This window comes from Desmodus rotundus, chromosome 5 (genome assembly GCF_022682495.2).
Source record: "Desmodus rotundus isolate HL8 chromosome 5, HLdesRot8A.1, whole genome shotgun sequence".
NCBI lineage: Eukaryota > Metazoa > Chordata > Mammalia > Chiroptera > Phyllostomidae > Desmodus > Desmodus rotundus.
The window spans coordinates 132000890-132018155 of record NC_071391.1 but is presented as its reverse complement, the minus strand read 5'-3'; the positions used below and the strand labels follow the sequence as shown (position 1 = coordinate 132018155).

Sequence of the window (17266 nt, the reverse complement as noted above, 5' to 3'; positions counted from 1 at the left end):
CCTTTGCCCCCCATTCTCCCCTTCCTCACTGATAATCCTCCATGTGATCTCCATTTCTGTGATTCAGTTCCTGTTCTAGTTGTTTGCTTAGTTTTTCTTTTTGTTTTTTAGGTTCAGTTGTTGATGGTTGTGGGTTTGTTGTCTTTTTACTGTTCATAGTTTTTGATCTTCTGTTTCTTAGATCATTCCTCTTAACATTTCATATAATAAGAGCTTGGCGATGGTGAACTCCTTTAACTTGACTTTATCTGGGAAGGACTTTATCTGCCCTTCCATTCTAAATGATAGCTTTGCTGGTTAGAGTCATCTTGGATGCAGGTCCTTGCTTTTCATGACTTCAAATACTTCTTTCCAGACCCTTCTTGCCTGCAAGGTTTCTTTTGAGAGATCAGCTGATAATCTTAATGGGAACTCCTTTGTAGGTGACTGTCTTCTTCCCTCTTCCTGCTTTTAAGATTCTCTCCTTATCTTTAATCTTGGGTAACTTAATTATGACATGTCTTGGTGTGCTCCTCCAACTTCTTTGGGACTCTCTGAGCTTCCTGGACTTCCTGAAAGTCTATTTCCTTTGCCAGGTTGGGGAAGTTTTCCTTCATTATTTGTTCAAATAAATTAAATTTCTTGCTCTTCCTCTTCTTCCAGTATCCCTATGATTCGGATGCTGGAGCACTTAACATTGTCCCAGAGGTTCCTAAGCCTCTCCTCATTTTTTTTGCATTCTTGTGTCTTCATTTTGTGCTGGTTGCTTATTTCTTTTTTTTGTTACAAATCGTTGATTTGAGTCCCATTTTCTTTCCCTTCACTGTTGGTTCCATGTATATTCTTCTTTATTTCATTTTGTGTAGACTTCATTTCTTCCTTCATTTTACAACAAAGCTCAATCACTTCTGAGCATGCTGCTTACCATTGTTTTGAACTCTGCATCAGACAGGTTGTCTATCTCCTCATCGCTTACTTCTTTTTCTGGAGTTTTGATCTGTTCTTTCATTTGGGCCATATTTCTTTGTCTTGGCACACCTGTTATATGACAAGGGGTAGAGCCTTAGGTATTCACCATGGTGGGGCAACCCTCTTTGCTATGTTGTTGTGCTGTCTCTAGGGGAGGGGTCAGAGAGGGCAACTTGCTGTGCTGTCATCCCACTTCCTGTCACTTCCCTCACTTCCCACAAGCAGATTGTGCCCTTTTAGGTGCTTATTTGCAGGTGGGTGGATTTCTGTACCTTTTAGGACCCTGTGGGTCTCTCCAATGAACTCTCCTGTGAGGCTGGGAGTTTTTCCCACCCCTGCAATCCCCACAGAATTTTACAGTCAGAAGTTTTGAGGCTTTATTTCTCTGAGCTGGATCTCTGGGTCGCACAGCCTATCTCGCTCCACAGTTTTTCCTACCGGTTTATCAGCATGCAAACATGGGACCGCCAGGTCTATAAGCTACCACCTTGCTGTGTGTCCTCACTACTCTGGCTGCCTGTGTCTGCCCCTCCTACTGTCCGGATGAATGTTTCTTTAGCTCCTTGGTTGTTGGACTTCCAGGCAGATGTTTTTCTGGCAGTTCTGGTTGTTGTTTGTTTTTAAATTGATTGTTATCCTTCTTTTGGTTGTGCAAGGAAGCGAAGCATTTCTGCATATGCCTCCATCTTGGCCAGAACTCCTCATCTAATATCTTTGTTGTCCTTATAAGGGGACTAAATGGTAATGGAAAAAATACAATAAAGATTAAATTTAAAAAATAATAATATCCTTGTTGTCCTTGAAAATGTGTTCTAGATTTCTTCTATTAACATTTGTTTTACATCTTTTTGGTGGGACAGATGCACAGATCTTTAATAAAATGAAGAAGTATGGAAATCATGATTGGTAACAGTAGTTCAGGTTGCCTTAGACCTAATGGAAATAAATAATTGTAAGGAGAACATCCAAATTAATAACACACTTATGAGTAGTATATTATAATATAATTGCTTTTGATGTATTAACATACAGAGTAAAAGTATTTGCAGTTTGGGTGGAAGAAGTAATTCTTGTAAATTACACTTTTATGTAGTGGTTAACACTATCAAAAACTTTCTTTAATAATTTGCCATATAGATCCCATGTTTTCAAAGTTTTCTCACACAAATTATTCTTTTTTTAAAATAACTTTATTGAGATATAATATCCTTTAGAGTGTACAGTTCGGTGATTTTTAGTATATTCATTGAGATGTGCTTACTCTCACACAATAATTTCAAGACATTTTCATCACCCCAAAAAGAAACCTCATACCCACTAGCAGTCAGTCCCTATAAATACCCTGTGCCCTTGACTTCCAACAAGCACTAATACAGTTTCTATTTCCATGAAATTGTTTATTCTGAACATTTCATATAAATGGAATCGTACATTAAGTGGCCTTTTGTGACTGGCTTCATTCATGTAGCACAGTTTTGTCAAGGTTTATCCATGCTGTGTGTATCAGTACTTCATTCATTTTTATGATTAATAATGCTACACTTTGGTTAGTTATAAGTTGATGGGCATTTAACCCTGCAGTGGTCACGTTTCCGAATGGAGTGTGAGAAGTTGCATGTATGACGTGTGTCATCCAACTCTCTCTGTCGCAGAATTCCAGGTAAACTGCATGGCTTAGGTGCTTGGCCAGAACTGAGGTGATGCAACACTATTCAAAGATTATTAATCTGAGTGCACGCAGCGTTGCCATGTTGACATTGTACTAAAACTGATGATTATTTTGCATGGATGACTATTGTCATCCACATGATCACTTGAGGATTAAATTGTTTACATGTTTGGCTATTATGAATAATGCTCCTATGAACATTCGTGTGTACATTTTTGTGAGAATATATGTTTTCACTTCTCTGTGTAGAGAAGTGAGAATTGAGTAGAAATGCTGGGTCACATGATGGTTCTATGTTTAACCTTTTGTTAAACTGTTTGGCTGCACCATTTTGCATTCCACCAGCAATGTCTGAGGGCTCCAAGGTGGAAACAACCCAACTGCCCATGAACAGATGAATGGATAAACAAAATGTGCTATAGGCATGTGGTGGATTATTATTTACCCACAAAAAGGAATGAAATTTTAATACCTGTTACAACATAGATGAGCCCTAAAAACAGTTTGCTAAGTGAGAAACCAGATACAAAAGGACCATATTATATGATTACACTTAAATGAAGTATCTTTAATAGGCAAATTCAGAGAAACAAAGTAGATTAGAGGGTAGAGGCTGTGGGATATGGGAAAATTGGATAGTTATTGCTTAAAAGGACATGGAGTTTCTTTTTGGGTGCTGAAAGAATTTCAGAATGGTGGTGATAGTTTAACAACATTTTAAATGTAATTAATCCACTGAATTATATACTTAAAAATGGTTAAAATTGCAGTTTTATATTATATGTTACCACAATAAAAATAGAATTTGTTTATCATTTAGAACAGTGAAAGCATTTTTCAGTAAATTGATTTGTATAAAAGCACTTTTATCCTCTGTTGCTGCCTTATAAGTTGATGACTGTTCTGGAGGGGAATTTAATAATAGCATTATATCAACTGCCTTTAAACCTATAATAAATACACCTGAAGAAATCTGTCCTGAAATACACAGGGATTTATGTATAATGAGTTAATTTACCAAAACATTATGTATTACTATAAAAAATGGAATTCACTTAATTATTGTTCTGTTGTCAAAATCCATTAAAAAATGTATGGGTGTGAGAGATGTTAACAGCATATTGTTTTCTACAATGAACATTTATCTTTTATTACTAAATAACAGAAGATTGAAAAGTAGTGGTAGTGAGTGGAGACTTAGCATTCAGGAGGTTGGCTCTGAAGGGAGATAGAAAATGGGGGTTAGAAGAAAGCAGTGTAAAGAAAAAAAATTAGGAGAAATTTGAGGATGTTTATAGGCTTCAGGAAAGAAACGAGTTGAATTGTAAAGATTTTAGGTATCTGTGTGGCTGTGTATTTGGGCCATTTAAAGTGCTGAAAATAGTTTGGAGACCTTTATAAGTCTCAGACCCAGACCCAGATGGCATTGCTTTTCATAAAATTCATCCAGGTTATTTGTCTTTGACTATGCAGAGAGAAAGAGAGGAGAATGGAAAAGGGGGATGTCAAGAAAGATGGAGAGAAATTGCTTTATGAACTATGAGGACATTAATCATTGAGGTTTGCCTTTGGAAAACTTTAGAGGGAATTTGATGATATCTAATCATAAAAATTCCTAAAATCCATTTCTTATCTCTTTCCCCTGGATTCAAGGCATGGCACTGTGTTCAACTAGACATTTAGTAATGATAATACATTTGTATTAGTGCAGATATAATAGTTTTTAAAGCAGTAAGTTTATTCTTTAATAAATGTTTTTTGCATTTAAGGGAGGAAAAGACTGAACAGTTGCTGGACTGTAAACAAGAACTCGAGCAAATGGAAACAGAACTAAAAAGGCTGCAGCAAGAGGTTTGTTCCTGGAACTTTTATTAACTAGGACCACTAAGTAATAGGAAATTGGTTTTTCCCCTTAGAGTGTGTAACCTTTACCTTAATGCTTTATGAAGTTACTGAGGCTTCAAGTAAAATGATTACTTTTTAAATGTTTCTCTCTTCAAAAATATCAGAGCCAAATATAGAAATCACTGTCTTTGAACTTTTTTCCCCCCCTGTGTCAGTGCTATTTAAACTTTACTAAAATTCAAAGGAGGCTTGTAGGACTAGGGTAGTTCCAAGTTTCTCTCTTTTATGTATTTGGCTTCTGTGGGCTTGGAAGCTACACAACTCTACTGTAAAATTGTGGCTGTTTATGTGTATCTCCCTGGGTCTCCACTCTCCAATGGTGCTTTATGTTAAGTTGTATATGACAGTGCTTTTTAATTTTCCATTTTTTCCTGTTAAATAAGATAAAAACTTTTACTTTTAAAAAATTACCATTTTTTACTGAAGTTTTGTGTTTTTTTCATCTTGAACCAAGATATGTTTAAGAATTTACTTATTAAAGTCACTCCATAATGGTTTATTTTCATTTGGAGATAGTGAATAGTATGAATTGGGATAAGGCTGAATAATTTGGTTCCCCTTACTTTCCTTAACCTGCCATTTTAACTTCGGGTAATACTACACTTGTGGTGTGATAAACGTGGGCCTTTCTAGTTGTATGAAACTGGACATCATAATCTTTATTTCTAGATAAGCAGCAGCTGCTCTTCCACTTCTTGGTAGCAGTGCTTTATGTATCTGTGTTTTCTCTAAAACAGTGGTTCTCAATCTGTTAGGTCTCAAGACTCTCTTCCACTCTTAAAAATTAATAAGGATTCAATATACTGGTATTTACTATATTAGGAATTGAAACTAAGGATTTTAAAAATATTAATTCATTTAAAAATAATACTCAACCCATTTCATATTAACATAATATTCATATTTTAACTAAATAACCATTATTTTACAAAACAAATATTAGAATGGTACTCTTTTACATTTTTGCATATCTCTTTTTTAAAAAAATATATTTTAATGAGTATGCTATTACAGTTGTCCTGATTTTCCCCCTTTGTCCCCCTCCACCCAGCACCCCCTACTCCCTCAGGTAATCCCCACACCATTGTTCATGTCCATGGGTCATTTGTGTAAGTTCTTTGGCCACTGCATTTCCTATACTGAACTTTATATCCTAGTGGCTATTCTGTAACTACCTATTTGTACTTCATAATCCCCTTACCTCTTCACCCATTCCCCACCCACCCCCTTCCCATCTGGCAACCATCAAAGCACACTCCTTACCCATGATTCTGTCTCTGTTCTTCTTGTTTGCTTAGTTTGTTTTTTAGATTCAATTGTTGATAGATATGTATTTCTGCCATTTTTTTGTTCATAGTTTTGATCTTTTTATTGAATAAGTCCCTTTGAATTTTGTATAATAATGGTTTGGTGATGATGAACTCCTTTACTATTTTCTTGTCCAGGAAGCTCTTTTATCTTCCCTTTGATTCTAAATGATAGTTTTGCTGGGTAGAGCAATCTTGGCTGTAGGTCTCTGCTTCTCACGACTTTGAATATGTCTTGCTAGTCCCTTCTAGCCTGCAAAGTTTCTTTTGAGAAATCAGCTGACAATCTTAAGGAAACTCCTTTGTAGGTAATTATCAGCTTTTCTCTTGCTTCTTTTAAGATTCTCTTTATCTTTAACCTTTGGCATTTTAATTATGATATATCTTAAAGTGGGCCTCTGCATCCATCTTCTTTTGAACTCTGTGTGCTTCCTGGACTTGCATGTCTATTTCCTTCACCAAATTAGGAAGGTTTTCTTTCACTATTTTTTCAAATAGATCTCCCATTTCTGCTTCTTTCTCTTCTCCTTCTGGCACCCCTATGGTGTGAATGTCGGAGTGTTTGAGGTTGTCCCAGAGGCTGCTTATACTATCCTCATTTTTTTTCTTTTTGGATCCTTTTTTCTTCTTGTTGTTCTAATTGGTTGTTTTTTGCTTTCTTATGTTCCAAATCAGTGATTTGATTCTCAGCTTCATCCATCCACACTACTGTTGTTTCCCTGTAAATTGTTCTTTATTTCAATTAGTGTATTCTTTGTTTCTGACTAGATCTTTTTTATGCTGCTGAGGTCCTCCCTGAGTTACTTGAGCATCCTTATAACCAGTGTTTTGAACTCTGCATCTGATAAATTGCTTATTTGCATTTTGTTTGGCTCTTTTTCTGGAGTTTTGACCTGTTCTTTCATTTGGGCCATGTTTGTTTGTCTGCTCATTTTGGCATCCTCCTTGCATTTGTTTGTATGTATTAGGTAGAGCTGCTATGACTATTGGTAGCATGGCCTAATGTAGTAGGTGTCCTGTAGGATCCAGTGACACAGCCTCCCTTTTCTCCCAAGCTGGGTACTCAAGCTGTGCCCTTTGTGTGGGCTGAGTACAAGGTCCTCTTGTAGTTGAGCCTTGGTTGTTGTTGCCAGGTCAGTGGGAGGGATTTACTCAGGCCAGGCAACTGCAAAGATTGGCTGATCACTTACCACCAACATCCACCCTGTGTGGAGGATCAGCTCTGCAGGGGCAGGGTGGTGATGCTCCAATATGCTCTGTAGCTGTCCACTGGGTACACAGGCTCTGGGGTTTCCTAGGTGGTGCAGACCAAGGTCAGACCCTACCTGTGTTCTGCCCAGGGCCACTGTGTATGAGCTATTAAGCAATCAGAGATGGCTGCTACTTGTGCTGTGAGATTGCCAGACGAAGCCAAGCTGTATAACCAAGGCTGGCTGCTGCTAGTGCCAGGCCTGGGGTTCACTGAGGCCAGCTGTTGCTAGTTTGAGAGGATTTAGGAGGTTGTACCGCTGGAGCCAAGACCAGCCAGCCATTCATATGGAAAAGGAGGTTGGATGGACTTTTAAGTTTGGAGTGGCTGAGTCTCTGGGGATCTCTAAAGCTGGTCAAACTGTGTTAGCCAGATTGGTGGAGTCTCAGATATGGCACCAGCTTGCCAGCTCCATGGCTCTGTGGTGGGAGGGCTCAGAAAAGGGACCATGGCCTCTGTTCACCTTGATGGCAGACACCTCAGTTTCTCCCAGCACACCATTGGTGACTTCCAAGCTGCCACCCAGTGCTGAAGCTCAGAGGGAGTGAGTGTGAGTAGGTGAGTCTGTGTAGGTTCTTTAAGAGGAAGTGCTTGGGTGACCAGAAGTTTCTTCCAACAACTCAATCCTCACTGGTTTTTGTAGCCAGAATTTGTGGGGACTCACCTTCCTGGCACTAGAACCCTGGGCTGTTGGGGGGTCCTGGCTTGGAGCTGGGACTCCTCACTTCTGAGATACCCCTTCCAAATTTTATCCACCACACATGGATGTGGAACCAGCCCATTTTGTGTCTGCTCTCTCCTATCTGGGTGGATGTGGTTTCTTTAATTCCGTAGTTGTTGGACTTCCATTCAACATGATATCTGGCAGTTCTGAGTGATTGTTCTATATTTCAGTTGTAATTTTGATGTTGTTGTGCAAAGAGGTGAGCTTTGTCTGCCTGTGCTGCCATCTTAACTGGGAGTCTTCAAATATCTAATACCTGGCTTAATTAAAGACTACTAGATTCTTGTACCTACCATATTTTTCGGACTGTAAGATGCACCCCTCCACCAATTTGGGAGGGAAATTGGGGTGTGTCTTATAGTCCGAATGTAGCTTACCTGGCAGGGTGGGAGGCGGTGGAGCAGGGTTTTTTTTTCTATTTTCCTTCTCTAAAACTTAGGTGTGTCTTATGGTCTGGTGTGTCTTTATAGTCCAAAAAATATGGTATTTCTGTTTTCATTCTGTTAAGATACCATATGCCATGTAGCCCTTGGAAAATTCTCCTGTGCCCTCATGAGAAAATGAGAGTGGAAAAGGAAAATAATGCCTTAGAATTGTTATGAAAATAGGTTTGGCCACATGAACTCCCTGAAAGGGTTTCAAGAAACCACAAGATGTCCCTGGATCACACTTTGATAACTACTGTTCTAAAGGATTAAGGATTATGAGAAGGCTTTAAAAGGTTGAATTTTAATATTTGCCTCAAATGGCATTAAGATATACAATAAGCATATGCACTAATCATTTTACTTGGAAGTATTTTAAAAATTAGGATTTTAGTATGTTATAGCATATCTGAATAGAACCATTATTTCTCTAAAGTAACTAATGATCAATTTTGCCTATTTTGTGTTTTTACGGTCCTGTATTTTAAAGTTAACTTTTTTCAATCTTAAATTAATGGCAAATGATTATTTTAGGTAGAGGTTAACTTATTTTAAAACATTCTGAGTATTTTTTATATTCCTTACACACAGTATATAATAATTTGTATATAAACATAAGTTTGTATACTTGTTTATAAACATATATGTTTAAAATACTTTTTATTCTTGGTTTAGAAAAAGGCTTTATATCTCTCCATTTTAAAAAACAACTTAATCAAGGTATAATTTACATGCCACAAAATTCACTTTTAAAGTAGACAATTTATTGATTTTTCTAGTAGATTCATCAACTTGTGCAACCAAGGATTATCAATTGGAGAATAGAAAACAATATTAAAAATATTAATATTTCTTTATTTTTAGAACATGAATTTGCTGTCGGATGCTCGTTCTGCGAGAATGTACCGAGATGAATTAGATGCACTTCGAGAGAAGGCTATCAGAGTTGATAAGCTTGAAAGTGAAGTCTGTAGATATAAAGAGAGGCTACATGACATTGAATTTTATAAGGCAAGAGTTGAGGTATGTGGCATAATATAAACCATTCACAATATTTTTCTTTAAAAGTGTTATATTTTTAAAATGCAGTGAAAATGTACATAATAAATGAATGGAGCTCTTAAAATATTTGGCAAGCTCTAAATACCTTTAGATGTCTATGATATTTTTATTTTATGATAGATCAGCATATTGCCTAGAATTTTAAAAAGGTATTTGGATATTATTAATTTTATTTAACTCTCTGGAGCTCTTTCATTCCTTTATTTAGCATTATAGGTAGAGCCAACTTTTGAAGTCCTTCCCTCATAGTCAAAATAAAGTATTTCTTGCTACAAATTTCAAACTTGATCCTAGAAGTAAAAGCAAACATATTGCTGATTGATTCTCAACTCAGAATGCTCAATTAGGATCAATGAAGGTGCTTGTGTGGGCAGAGCTGCTTGTGTGCATGCTCTCTCTCTCTCAACAAATCATATAAACATCTTATATAAACAAATGAGATGGAACAGTTTTCACTACTTAATGATTACCATACAGTGTTGCATGAAGTTGAGTTTGACTGCAAAATTTTGATAATCCTTGCATGTGCATCTTCTTTTTTCCTTTCTTTGTTAATTTCTTCATTGTCTGCAAACAGTAGATACTTTGGTCATGTTTATGGCAATAAGAAGGAAGGAGTATGCAAAACTTAAGAAGTGAAAACATTATTCGAGAAAATAAAACATTTGAGCCTGAAAGTTATTAAAAATAGAACAAATACACTACAAATATAAGGTGTATGTTAGTTCTTTGCCAATTTTTAAATGGGTGTATGCATGGCATTGTTAAGGGATCCTGATAAGATACCACTGTTTTAATATACTTTCTCTTGACATTAGTTCATAAACAGGCATATAACTTAGCAAGATAAATTTGTCTTCAAAATGGATGTAGGGATTTTAAACATGTTCTCAAGATGATTACGATTTATGTGAGTATTAGTTCAAGTCTTGGAATTTTACTCAAAAATCCCAAACCCTTCCCATTCAAGTTATAGTTTAAGTGGAAAGAAACTTCAAACATATTTCAGCAAATAAATTAAGCCCTGATTCTGTGGAGATTTGTGTCTTAACTATCTGCAAGTCTACTTCTACTCTATACTTAGTTTTTTATCCGTGTGATTAAGGGATTTAAATGTACCCTGGCAATTCAGGTGAAATTGTAGTAGTATCACTCATTTTAATAGAAGTATTGAGTATTTTGTTTGCATAATAGCTTAAATTTGGGGAGAGGGGAGAAAAGCCAAGAAAATATCAATTGTATTTTTATTACTTAGTAGCTTTACTCTTGCATAGAACTGTTGATAAAGACATTAATGTCCTTATTTTACAATCAAGAATTTGTATGTTTCAGAACTTTAAAAAATTAACAGATAATAACTTGTTTGTGATAAATAAAGCCTATTTGAAATATTTATAGGAATTAAAAGAAGACAACCAAGTTTTATTAGAAACAAAAACCATGTTGGAAGACCAATTAGAAGGAACTCGAGCTCGTTCTGATAAATTACATGAATTAGAAAAAGAGAATTTACAACTAAAGGCTAAACTGCATGATATGGAAATGGTAAGTATTGTAAAGTAGATAAATTACATCTGATTTCCCTAAAATGACAAAGCATAGTTAGTGTCCTAGATGCCTTAACAAAGAAGAGATTAGCTAAAGTGAGTGCTTCCAATTTTGTATGAACACAGGACTGGTAGAAATGTCTACTTTTGTTATTAATTTTTGTCTATTTTTTTAAAAACTTTGGAAGTATTGTGTAAACATGCCTTTAAAATACTGAAATAAAACTATTTAGCATTGGGTCAGAATCTTTTGTTACATTGCTAAACCTATGTATTGACTATGAAGAACAGTTTTCAGTGTCCTCAAACCACACTTTAAAAGATCAAACAGCTGGTCATTATGACGACCAGTGGTGATTATGACACCTGGTTGCGTCCTTAAAACAGGGAAAATGTTAAGCAACTCAAAATTTATCCTCATATTACTCAGTTTCTGGTAAGTAAAAGTTATAAGTAATAAAATACTAGCTTTAAATTGTACTGTTTCTTAGCTTTCTTTTCTCTCCCTACTTCCTGCCAACAAAAAAGGAACGAGATATGGATAGAAAAAAGATTGAAGAATTAATGGAAGAAAATATGACTTTGGAAATGGCACAAAAGCAAAGTATGGATGAATCATTACATCTTGGCTGGGAATTGGAACAAATATCCAGAACTAGTGAACTTTCTGAAGGTAGTCCCAGTTTTGTTTTATTTAAATGAATTGATGAATAAATGAAGTTGTATTTATGTTTACATTTCTGGATATTTTATTGCAGTTATTTTCCCGAGGTGGAGATGTCTCAGAGGGACAGTTCTCCCATAGATATGATTTCACAAAGTAATATGTTATTTCCATATTCCTGGGTCTGTTTATAAAGATAATCAGAGAAGCAAACCATGTCTTACAACTAAACTTTTTTGAGTGCAGTAACAGATTTGATCAGTTGTTTAGGCATTATTTTATGTTAGTATCACAAGAAACTGGGATACCAATTTAATTTACTTTGAGAAATGGCCAATCTGCTAACTAAAACAGAAAAGTCATATTAGCTGGACAGCATATTTTTTGACTGTAGTCAAACCTAAATAGGAAGTCAAAACATAGAAGAGTTTTAGGTGAATGTGTAGCTAGAATAAAACAAATTAAGGATCTTCATGGCTACTTTCATCAGCATATATAATCTCTATTTTAGGATTACACCTACCAACCTGTCCAGCCCCAGTTATACCCTAGAGATAATGAAAGATCCTCTCCCACCACCCCAGATAAATTATTAAACTTTTGGCTCTTTTTTTCTTAAGCTACACTATTGCTTGTGCTGTGTCTGAAGCTAGACATATACATGCAATATACTTGTTTGGCTTATAGTTCTGCTTATGCTAATGCTGATTTATTGAAATTACACTCAGGTCACATTTGAGTTAGGTTCCATAATTCCTTAGTTATCTAATATCAGATTATTTCATATGCCTTTCTTCCTTCACCAGATACTTATTAAGCACTCCATATGTAGAATATTATACCAGGCCCTGAGGATATAGAGGTGAGGTAAATGTAAGGTGTGAGGACAGTTTATAATCTGTTTTTTTCAGAATAATTACTTCTACAGATGACTCTTATTACCATTAGGCTTTTTCTAGTTTTACAATTGAGAACCTAATTCCAAATTCTAGGACTCCATGTAAATTCCCTACATAGTAAGGGATATTCATCCAGTGAACTTTCTGAGATCTGTTACTTAAAATATTTGTGGAACTCTTTTTGTTCTATTCCTTGTGAATTTAGTTACCAAGAAAGCAACTCAGACTTAAATGTTTTCTGCTTCTAAAGTAGATCAAATTGCATCATTAAAAAGTTTCATCATCTGTTAAGTGAGGACAATAATAGTAAGTACTTTGTAAGGCTGTTGTGAGGATTGAATTTCTTAAGCCCCTAAAAATGTGACTGGTATATAGTAAACATTTGAATGTTAAGAATTATTATTTTTTTAAAATACATTTTATTGATTATGCAATTACAGTTGTCCCATTGTCTTTCTCCCCTTTATTCCCCTCCTCCCTGGACTCCCTCTCCCACCAGCATCCCCTTGGCCCCCTTCGTTCATGTCAATGGGTTATACATGTAAGTTCTTTGGCTTCTACATTTCCTATACTATTCTAAACCTCCCCCTGTCTATTTTGTACCTACCAATTCTGCTTCTTATTCCCTGTACCTTTTCCCTCATTCTCCCTTCCCCCTCCTGCTGATAACCTTTCATGTGATCTCCATTTCTTGATTCTCTTCCTGTTCTATTTGTTTGCTTAGTTTGTTTTTGTTTTTGTTTTAGGTTCAGTTGTTGATAGTTGTGAATTTGTTGTCATTTTACTGTTCATAGTTTTGATCTTCTTTTTCTTAGATAAGTCCCTTTGACATTTTGTATAATAAGGGCTTGGGGATGATGAACTCCTTTAACTTGACCTTCTCTGGGAAGCACTTTATCTGCCTTTACATTCTAAATGAAAGCTTTGCTGGATAGAGTAATCTTGGATGTAGGTCCTTGCCTATCATGACTTTGAATACTTCTTTCCAGCCCCTTCTTGCCTGCAGGGTTTCTTTTGAGAAATCAGTTTATAATCTTATGGGAACTCCTTTGTAGGTAACTGTCTTCTTCCCTCTTCCTGCTTTTAAGATTCTCTCCTTATCTTTGATCTTGGGTAATGTAATTATGATGTGCCTTGTTATGTGCTTCCCTGGGTCCAACTTCTTCAGGACTCTGAGCTTCATGGACTTCCTGGAAGTCTATTCCCTTTGCCAGATTAGGGAAGTTCTTCTTCATTATATTTTCAAATAAGTTTTTGATTTCTTGCTCTGCCTCTTCTCTTCTGGCACCCCTATGATTCAGATGTTGGAATGTTTAAGTTGTCCCAGAGGTTCCCAAGCCTCTCCTCATTTTTTTGAATTCTTGTTTCTTCATTCTGTTCCAGTTGAATGTTTATTTCTTCCTTCTGTTCCAAATCATTGTTTTGAGTCCTGGTTTCCTTCCCTTCACTGTTGGTTCCCTGTATATTTTTCTTCATTTCACTTTTCATAGACTTCAGTTTTCCCCCTATTTTGTGACCATAATCAACCATTTCTGTGAGCATGCTGATTACCAGAGTTTTAAACTGTGCATCTGATAGGTTGGCTATCTCTTGAACGCTTAGTTCTATTTTTGGAGCTTTGTTCCATTCTTTCATCTGGGCCATATTTTTTTGTCTTGTCCTTTGTGTTTATGTTGTAAGAGGTGAAGCATTAGGTATTTGCCAGGGCAGGGAAACCGAGGTCTCTGCCTTGTGGCGCTGTATGTAGGGGAGGTATCCAAGAGGGAACAGTGCCACTTGCTTGGCTCTCCACTGCCTTTCAGTCACTTCCCCTACTACCCACAAATAAGTTGGGCCCTTCTGGTGCTGATTCCCAGGTGGTGGGGACTTGTGTATATTCTAGGACCTCCAGTGAACTCTCCTGTGAGGCTAGAAGTTTCTCCTGCCCCTGCAATCCCCATAGGTTTTTACAACCAGAGGGTTTGAGGCTTTATTTCCCCATGCTAGATCCCTGGGTTGCACAGTCTGTCTCACTCCCCAGTAGTTCCTCCCAGTTTATCAGCACGCAAACGTGGGACCACCAGGTCTACCAGCTTCCACCTTCCTGCGTGTCCTCACCATTCTGGCTGCCTGTCTCTGCCCCTCCTCCTGTCTGGATGAATGTTTCTTCTTTAACTCCTTGGTTGTTGTACATCCATGCAAGTGTTTTTCTGGCAGTTTTGGTTCTTGTTTGGTTTTAAATTTGTTGTTGTCCTTCTTGTGGTTGTGCCAGGAGGCAAAGTGTATCTATCTATGCCTCTGTCTTGGCCGGAAGTGAATGTGACGAGTTATTATTATGATCATTACATCATGTTGTTTTGCAGTTTTTCTAAGCTGGGGTCATATATCTGGATATTCATTTTATTTTTATTTTATTTTTAAAAATTTTTTATGGTCATTAAATTACAGTTGTCTGCATTTTCTCCCCGTCCCTCCACTCTACCCCAGGCAAACCCACCTCCCTCCCCTGCCTCCACCCTCCTCCTTGATTTTATCCATGTGTCCTTTATAGTAGTTCTTGGAAACCCCTCTCCCCTCTATCCCCTCCCCACTGCCCTCTGGCTATTATTAGATTGTTCTTAACTTCAGTGTCTCTGGTTATATTTTGTTTGCTTTTTTCTTTGTTGATTAGGTTCCAGTTAAAGGTGAGATCATATGGTATTTGTCCCTCACCGTCTGGCTTATTTCACTTAGCATAATGCTCTCCAGTTCCATCCATGCTGTTGCAAAGGGTATAAGCTCCCTCTTTCTCTCTGCTGTGTAGAATTCCATTATGTAAATGTACCATAGTTTTTTGATCCACTCATTTGCTGATGGGCACTTAGGTTGCTTCCAGTACTTGGCTATTGTAAATTGTGCTGCTGTGAACATTGGGGTGCACAGGTTCTTTTGGATTGGTGATTCAGGGTTCTTAGGGTATAATCCCAGCAGCAGAATTGCTGGGTCAAAGGGCAGTTCCATTTTTAGTTTTCTGAGGAAATGCCATACTGTTTTCCACAGTGGCCTCACCAGTCTGCATTTCCACCAACAATGTACTAGGGTTCCCTTTTCTCAGCATCCTCTCCAACATTTGTTTGTTGATTTGTTTATGTTGGCCACTCTGCCTGGTGTGAGATGGTACCTCATTGTGGTTTTAATTTCCATCTCTCTGATGGCTAGTGATGCTGAGCATCTTTTCATATGTCTCTGGGCCGTCTGTATGTCTTCCTTGGAGAAATATCTGTTTGAGTCCTTTGCCTACTTTTTAATTGGGTTGTTTGTCTTCCTGGAGTGGAGTCGTGTGAGTTCTTTATATATTTCGGAGTTCAGGCCCTTGTCTGAGGTATCATTGGCAAATATGTTTTCCCATACTGTTGGTTCTCTTTTTATTTTAATGCTGTTTTCTTTAGCCATGCAGAATCATTTTATTTTGATGAGGTCCCATTTGTTTATTCTTTCCTTTATGTCCCTTGCTTTAGGGGATGTGTCTGTGAGGATATTGCTGTGTGGAATGTCTGAGATTTTCCTGCCAATGTTTTCCTCTAGGACTTTTATGGTGTTACGACTTACATTTAAGTCTTTCATCCACCTTGAATTTATTTTTGTGTATAGTGTAAGTTGGTGATTGAGTTTCATTTTTTTGCACGTAGCTGTCCAGATCTCCCAACACTGTTTGTTGAAGAGGCTATTTTTGTTCCATTTTACGCTCCTGCCTCCTTTGTCAAATATTAATTGACCGTAAAGACTTGGGTTTATTTCTGGGCTCTCTGTTCTGTTCCATTGGTCTATGTACCTGTTTTTATGCCAGTACCAAGCTGTTTTGATTACAGTGGCCTTGTAATACAGTTTGATATCAGGTATTGTGATCCCTCCTGCTTTGTTCTTCTTTCTCAAAATTGCTGCAGCTATTCAGGGTCATTTATGGTTCCATATAAATTTTTGAAATGTTTATTCTGTATCTGTGAAATATGTCATGGGTACCTTAATAGGGATTGCATTGAATCTATAAATCACTTTGGTTAGTACGGCCATTTTGATGATGTTAATTTTTCCAATCCATGAGCATGGTACATGCTTCCATTTGTTTGTGTCTTTCTTAATTTCTTTCTTCAATGTTGTGTAGTTTTCTGAGTACAGGTCTTTTACCTCCTTGGTTAGGTTTATTCCTAGGTATTTTATTTTTCTTGTTGCTTTATCAAATGGGAAATTTCCCTGATTTCTGTTTCTGCTGTTTCATTGTTGGTAATGAGGAATGCCTTTGATTTCTAAGTATTGACTTTGTATATAGCTGTTTTGCCAAATTCATTTATTAGGTCAAGTAGTTTTTTGGTGGAGTCTATAGGACTTTCCATGTATACTATCATGTCATCTGCAAACAGTGACAGTTTCATTTCCTCCTTTCCAGTTTGGATGCCTTTTATTTCTTTTTCTTGTCTGATTGCTGTGGCTAGGACTTCCAATACTATGTTGAATAGGAGTGGTGAGAGAGGTCATCCTTGTCTTGTTCCTGATCTTAGTGGGAAAGCTCTTAAGTTTTTGTCCATTGAGTATGATGTTGGCTGTAGGTCTCTCATATGTGGCCTTTATTATGTTGAGGAATGCTCCCTCTATTCCCACTTTGCTGAGTGTTTTTATCAGAAATGGGTGCTGTACCTTATCAAATGTTTTTTCTGCATCTATTGATATGATCATATGATTTTTGTCTTTGCTTTTGTTTATGTGGTATATTATGTTTATTGATTTGCGAATATCATACTATCCTTGCATCCCTGGGATGAATCCCACTTGAACATGGTGTATGACCTTTTTAATGTATTGCTGGATGCAGTTTGCCAGTATTTTGTTGAGGATTTTAGCATCCATGTTCATC

The 17266-nt window shown here is 36.9% G+C and overlaps 1 protein-coding gene across 8 annotated transcripts in view; it reads left to right on the top strand.

Annotated features, from left to right (window-relative positions):
• CCDC88A (coiled-coil domain containing 88A) overlaps positions 1–17266 on the top strand; it is a 123638-nt gene that overhangs the window by 56456 nt on the left and 49916 nt on the right. For all 8 annotated transcript variants that reach the window (XM_053925461.2, XM_045189432.3, XM_024552777.4 and 5 more), the window contains exons 9-12: positions 4387–4468; positions 9092–9250; positions 10688–10834; positions 11365–11509. In XM_053925461.2, coding sequence (XP_053781436.1) covers positions 4387–4468; positions 9092–9250; positions 10688–10834; positions 11365–11509 — 533 coding nt within the window. The remainder of the gene's footprint in view (positions 1–4386; positions 4469–9091; positions 9251–10687; positions 10835–11364; positions 11510–17266) is intronic.